Source organism: Lolium rigidum, chromosome 3, assembly GCF_022539505.1.
Source record: "Lolium rigidum isolate FL_2022 chromosome 3, APGP_CSIRO_Lrig_0.1, whole genome shotgun sequence".
In the NCBI taxonomy this organism is placed as follows: Eukaryota; Viridiplantae; Streptophyta; class Magnoliopsida; order Poales; family Poaceae; genus Lolium; species Lolium rigidum.
This window is the reverse complement of record NC_061510.1, coordinates 386,737,015-386,743,968: the sequence shown is the minus strand read 5'-3', so window position 1 is coordinate 386,743,968 and position 6,954 is coordinate 386,737,015. Positions and strand designations below refer to the sequence as shown.

The following is a 6,954-nucleotide window of genomic DNA, read 5'->3' as shown; positions in this document are numbered from 1 at the left end:
CTTGTCTCCCTACTGCTTTGGATTCCAGGCATGCATAAACAGGTAGGTACATAGGCCACACGTGGAGCTTTACTATGCAAATCTGCCCATGGCGTGCCTGCATTTGTATATGCAAAGTAGCCAAGCATCTCTGCAAACAGGGATGGAGCCAGGCAGCAACTTGCAGCTTAAATGGGCTTAATCTAACCTCACTCCTTCGCCACAACAGATCTAATGTAATCACCAACTTTGCAGAGCAACTTCTTGGAAAGAGGTGTGGTTGCCTATTGACTACTGTTACTAAGAAAAAAAAAAAATCTGCTTGGTTCATCCAAGGGGTAGGGTTAGTTAAGCAGTTAAAGTTTTTTGGTACTTTCTGTTATAGTTTAGCCTGGATGGCAGGCGGTGTTTAGAGATCTACTAGGATCTTTAACCTCAACCACATGCTGGGTTTGACTACAGTAGGTTTGTTTTTACTAACATTTGTAGCCTGTGTCCTAGACGAGTCACATTGTTTCTTAAGGGGGTGCTAGCTATGAGTAGACAGTTTTAGACCTGCAGTGGTTGTCTAGGAATCCTGTTCTGCATCCCTATAAGAATCCCACGAAATTAGCTTGGACATACAAGACTGTTTACATCGTTGCCTTTCTTTGGATTACTTGTTGTCCTCTTCAGTTAATCTTGTACTACTGATCTATTTCTCAACCAGATCAACTTTGGTCTTGTAGCTGTACATGGTTACGTTCTATGCGAGCCACAGCCCACAGCAGTGGCTGTATTCATCATTTATTAGTGGACACATACATCATCCTAATTGCCAACTATAAACGATAAATACTCCAAGAAAGAAACACAGGCGAGAAAACGAAGTACTCAGAGGGTTTTGCTGAATCAGCTGAACGGAGGATGACTGCTTACTTGACAAATAATTGGGAGGCCTGGACCATATGCATATGCTGCGTCTGTGTTCCTTGCCACGGGCTTCGATTCAGCTGGGACCTCCTTGGACATGAAGCTTTCGGAACAAGTGCTGCTCACCTGCAAGGACCATGAGTGCGCACGAAGAATGCGCGTGCTGACAGGTGAGGTATAACTTGTAGCAGTTTGGATGGTTCTCATCAGAACTACAGAAAACAGAGCAATAATACTTGATGTGTTACGCAGTCTATATTTTCTTCACGCGTGTAGTATATATGTAAGTCTCTGCCTTCAAAGTTACAATGTCTATAGTATAACATAGCTTAAATTACGAAGAACGGTCTTTTCCAAACGCATTGGTTCTCAGAATTTGCACCCCGGCGAACATATACTCAGAGGAGACACAAACGCAACTCATTCGAAATAAAATGGCAATGGTTTAACTTTATTGTTTGAATGATGAATTAGTTATATGATAACAGAAATTCAAAACGGATAGTGTAGGAAATAAAAAGAGATACAGCCCCAGACTTAGTTTGCCAACTATTCTCAAGCAAGTCAAGATATACATAAAGATCTAATGTATTTTTCTTGTCAAACCCGTACTGTTCAACCAGGAAATACTAGAGGTGGTTTTAAGAATTACACGGAAAAATAAACCACTAGTTCAAAAAAAGAAGGCACCCAGACTACAGATTTTTAGTCGGAGGGCCTTTCCAACAAGAGGAGGGAATAGTCGATTAGTAGGGTTAAATTCTTCACTTACATTTTGATACTCTTGATGCTTTGCAGAACTCGTCCGGAAATTTCAATTCTATATATCCTGAATCCTTCAATAAGAGGAAAACGGAAAACCAAAATATATGGGCAAATACAGAGTTGCAGAGTATAAGACTGATAAACTGACATACTACTTAAAATGGTAGTGTGCATATATTCTGGTCTTCGAGAACCATTATAAGACGTCACATTCAAGCAAAATACTAACATAAAAGGAAATGAACAATAGCAACTAATAGCCACCAAATAGCAGTATGGCTTTATTAAAGCAAACCATACACATAGTACTGAATACATTGGCACACAATGGCGAACTGAATTCATCAGAGGTAGTTGGACAACTCAGACCAAGAAAATAATATTTATGAAGTTTGGTTGGGAGAAATCTTTCTACCTGAACTGTGACTTTACTCTTATTTATGTTATTAGGTAATTAGGCATCATCTGGTATCGTTGCTAGAATATGAGAGATTGATATTTCATAGATAAGCTCCGCAGGGTATCCAAATCTGGCAGTTTGAAGATGGCGGTCCACTGACATGGGACCTTTTAGACAGAAAATGACAGTGTTTCCTGAGTGGCAAACAACAAGTTTATAATTGCACCAAATCTACAAACTTTTATCAAAATGATTTGGATTCTGAATTACTAATAGAGTGTTAATATGAAACATATATTCGATATTAAAATTTGCACTTCTTCAAGTAATAGAATCAGTTTTTTCTACTGAAAGTAAAAGAAGCCATACTGTATTAACTTAAAAGAGACCTCTAAATTGGTACACAAAGAAAAGGTTTTACAAACATGTCCATGTATCAAGAAAATGGGAAGTTATCCAAAAAAAAAGGCTATTGTGTTGTTTAAACTGAATACCACTCGGAGATTTGAGACCAACAAACCTCATAAAGCTTCATCTACTGAACTTACATGTTCAACAAGCATGTCCCAAAGACTATTCTCCTAGATCACTTGCATGGCAAAAATGTTCCCTAACACCCTAATTTCCAGGTTTCAAGCTCTATATTCCAGAGATTTTGCATAGCTCAGGGACATGATCTAGCAGTGTTTGGTGACCTTTCAGAGCTCCTATATGCTCAGTTTGGTTAGCATGTCACCTTTCAGGACCTCATAGAGGATCAGTATGTCTGGAAACCAAGACTGTACATTAGTTGCGATTTTGTCCCATAGCATCAGAACAGAGAAACTCCATGTCTGGCAGGACCAGCTTGGCTCAGTAAACATAGCATGCAACCTTATAGACACATCAACTAAGGACATATGTAACATTCTTGGCATGAGCATCGGAACTTATTTCTTATTTCGCATTGTAATATTCAACAAACAATATGGCTCCCATCAGGGACATGATTAACTGTTTCTATACAAAATAAGTGCATCTCTAAAATGACAGATGCACACATAAATACAGAACAAAGAGGAAACATCATGACTTTCGTGTCAGTCAAAACTCACAATCCTGACGGCAAGTTTAAACATCCAAGGATTTTAGAAGCACCTCTCGTACCACTAAGAACAGCCCCTTCCACACTTGGACTTGCACAGAAATCTCCACAAATAGCCAACCTAATACTCTTCTCCCACACACACTTATCATCACCGCCAATAGAAATGGCCGGGAAAGCACCACCCCTGCAATTTTGTTGGTGTGAAGTACAAATATGAAAGGTATTGTTATATATTTGAATAACAAAATATTATTCAACCTAGAAGAGCTGAAGAGAAGATCTAGAAGACCGACCATCTATGAGCTTTCATAAAAATTGGTTGTGGAATGTTCAGTCCGGTTGCTAGAAATTCTTTAAACAATTCTTCTGCCACCTTAGCAAGGGCATCTGCCGATGGTTTGCGGGGACCCATACTGCTTATTACCTTAGAAGCATACTCAGTGGTTGAACGTAGTACCCACGATTGACTGTATAGAAAGAAGTAAATTTAATGAAATTGAATTATATCACGTAAAAAATGATACTGCACATAGAAGAAGCGCATACATGTTAGCAGGAACACATGCACGTCCTGGCTTACTACTGTCGCAAAATGCCCAGCTTAGACAATCGGATTTGTAGAAAGAAAACCCTTGGACAGGTACCTGAAAAAAACACCAAGAGCGATGAACAACGATGGTCTATAAATGTATAAATTAATATAACAGGTGACTGCTTATACCATAGCCAGAGGCTCCGAGAATGCTAGCATCAGAGCAAAACAGGGGCGGACTGGGATATCTTGAAACATTGTTGACAAATGTGGAAATGCTGAAAAATCTGACAAAACATGAAAAGTAAAGGTGAGGATCCATCATACATCTGTGCAATAATCACTACTACTCAGCAATTAGTAGCAATGTTGTAATGTAATGAACTAGCTAAGTGAAGCCTTTCACTGAAATATGCAAGTTCTTTGAAGGGAACCTAATATTGTACCCTTCCAAAACAATTTTATCTGAACATAGCAGCCAGAGGAGAAAAACAAGGAGTAAGAATGGGACATGGATTTATAACCCTTACAGTTTATTTCTTACACTTTGACTGTTTAGCATGCGTGGTTATCCTGATTAAAAATAACGATAGCTATCCTGATTTATAGAACTGGTCAGAAGATAGCATGTTCTTCAAAAAGAGAACTAAAGGCAGGTAACGCAATAAACTTGACATATTTCTCGAGCAAACAAATGAAGCTTGTCAGGTGGCAGTAACTAATGCATATTATGCAGAAGAAAATGGCAGTGGAATAGAACAAACCAAGAGGTGGCGGTTTTCCAGTGAGTCCAGAAACCTTTTGTGATGCTACATTCTTATCTGTTGCTACCACATAATCAAAATTGCCAAGATCTTTGCCATCCAAGCTAGCCAGTGACCATGAGCTCCTGTCTTGAAGCCAATCCATCTTTCCGACTGTGACACCAAATTTGGCCATCACACCTGGCACAAGAGACAGCAAGTATGGGCATCAAGAATGTGTGCTCTTTCTCTCTCGGTAGCAGAGAATCAAATACTTTGCAGAGAGTCTGACCATCCTCTTGGCACAAAGATTTGCATATTGAGTTCATGCCTGGAACTCCCACATACTTCTTAGTTGTTCCCTCCTGCGAGGATATATTACGAGGAGTGAATGTTAATGAAAGTGTCGGTTCAAGCGTACAGCAAAATTAACATAAGCGATGATAATCTACCCCACCTCTATGGCTCCATATTTTGATAACGAGCAGGAAATAATCAGAAAATTTTCATATGGAAAATTATAGGGATAAAATGGAAGTTTGATCCAACTAGTTGATTTTTAGGTCCAGCTCCAATGTATATGCAGTAGTGGACCCATTTGGCAGCTAAAATTTATTCAAGTATTCTTGGTTCTGACTGATTCGTTCCCAGTGTCATATGTGCTGACAAGGACTGTGTATGAAGCTTCAAACCTTATCGAAATCCCTGAATTTTCCGGTCTCCCGATCGAAGCAGGCGAACATGGCCTTCCACTCGGCGACGAGCCCGCGCGCTTCCCACCCGCCCACGACCCGGGCAACCTCGTCGTTGCCGACGGTGAAGTACGGCGCGCCGTGGTCGAAGCGCAGCTCCGTGCCGTCGTCCATCACCTCCCTGCGCGCGCCCCGCCCCACCAAAAGAGAGCACCAGTCAGTCAGTGAGAGCCGAAAAGCGACGCACCCCGCGGGCAGCAAATCGGGCGAGCTGTGCACCTCCGCTGCGCCATGCGGCCGCCGGCGCCGCGGCCGGAGTCGAAGAGCGTCACCGCCACCCCGCGCGCGGCCAGCAGCGACGCGCACACGGCGCCCGTGACTGCGATCGGGGGAAAAAGGGGGCGGCCGAATCAGGAATTCAGTGGCGGTTCTGTGTTAGGGGGGGCATGGATCGATGTGGAGCGCTTACTTCCGGCTCCGATGACGGCGACGTTGGCCGCGGCGGCGCTCATTGTCGGATGCTTTTCCCGGCGACGGCGAGGCGTCCGTGTCGGGGTTGGGGAAGGAAGCGTGGCGCGGCGGTGTGCGATCGAAACGGAGGCCTTTTTTTGCGACGGATTTGTTTTTTTGTTTGCTTTCTGATGACAGCATTTGGTGGTGTGATGGAGATTAGCCGTTGCAGAGTGGACGTGGCGCCACCCGGACCTTTCATTTGTTCCGGGCTCTCTTTCAGTCCGGGCCGAGAGCGTGATAAGTTGGGCCAATACACGGACAGACTTTCTAAAAATAAATTGAAAATCATATTTCTAAGTTTTAGGAAAATCTGAAAATAAATTATGATGTAGCTAGTATTGTGTCCCACAGATTTGTAAACTTTCAACTGGAAATAATGTGTATTTTGGGCTACACAAAAATAACAAATGTGTAGATCTGAATATAGTGATTCAAATCTCCAGAGAGAAATCAGACTTTATCATTTTTTATGTAGCTCAGCAAACAGAATATGTGTAATTGAGACTTTGTATGTTAGTGGAAAACATCATCAGCTCCTTTTAGAATTTTGTTAAATTTTTTTTAAAATACATAGATATTATTCTCGAATTTTTTAATACGGTGAGAGCACTGGTGTCCATGATCCAAAATATCGCTAGTTTTTGTTTTTGTTTTTGTTTGCAAACATTGGTAAATGTTGAAACGTGAATCTATAGAATCCAAGGCACAGGAAAATAGCCAAGGAAATTTGTCAGAAGGTACTTCTCTATTTTGCCAGAAATCCTTCCAAGAAAGAACCGATGTGCCATTGCCAATTTTACATTGAGAGATACTCATGTAGTCACCTACGAAGCTGAATATGCCACGCCACCAAAATGTTCCTTGTTTAGACTGGGCATGTGGCACAGTGTTTCTCCATAAGATGACCATACGTACTAAACACACTCATGAAACATTCTCTATGGAATAGAACTTGTGTAACTATTTAAGAAGCGTCACTTTATTTTGTAACTTCAAGTTTAAGATTCCCATGCCACTCCACTCTACTATTTAGATCTGGTAGATGTTGACTCTTCCTCCTTAGAGGTAATATCTTTGTGCAAGGTTACACATGTTTACAACTGTTTTCTGAATTTTTAAAGAACTCAAACAGAAAATAGGCAACAATGAAAGCACAAATTTGACAAACTCTAACCTTCTTGCATAACCCATGAAACGTGCACTAGCATTCATTCTATCTTCTACCATACCAACCAATAGCGATTGATCTAGCAAATCGGCATTCTAGTACCTAACGGAAGCCCTAGGTAGGTATACGATAGCTGGCCTACCGCACAACCAAAGGTCGCTGC

The 6,954-nt window shown here is 41.4% G+C and overlaps 1 protein-coding gene across 1 annotated transcript; it reads right to left on the bottom strand.

The window, feature by feature from the left end:
* Nucleotides 1-2,966: 2,966 nt before the first annotated feature.
* LOC124700734 (renalase-like) lies at nucleotides 2,967-5,703 on the bottom strand. Its single transcript, XM_047232816.1, has 9 exons — nucleotides 5,580-5,703; nucleotides 5,390-5,489; nucleotides 5,111-5,291; nucleotides 4,711-4,783; nucleotides 4,440-4,619; nucleotides 3,865-3,962; nucleotides 3,690-3,787; nucleotides 3,437-3,610; nucleotides 2,967-3,327 (listed from the first exon to the last, which is right to left on the bottom strand). The coding sequence occupies exons 1-9, from the start codon at nucleotides 5,620-5,622 to the stop codon at nucleotides 3,147-3,149; spliced, it is 1,128 nt and encodes a 375-aa protein (XP_047088772.1). The 5' UTR covers nucleotides 5,623-5,703; the 3' UTR covers nucleotides 2,967-3,146.
* Between the last annotated feature and the right edge of the window lie 1,251 nt (nucleotides 5,704-6,954).

Excerpts from the sequence above, each read along its gene's own strand:
- LOC124700734 (XM_047232816.1), bottom strand. The coding sequence starts at position 5,622 with ATGAGCGCCGCCGCGGCCAACGTCGCCGTCATCGGAGCCGGAA. Across the intron at positions 4,620-4,710 it reads ATCTTTGTGCCAAGAGGATG|GTGTGATGGCCAAATTTGGT; the intron begins GTCAGACTCTCT and ends CTCTTGTGCCAG. Across the intron at positions 3,963-4,439 it reads TGGAAAACCGCCACCTCTTG|ATTTTTCAGCATTTCCACAT; the intron begins GTTTGTTCTATT and ends ATGTTTTGTCAG.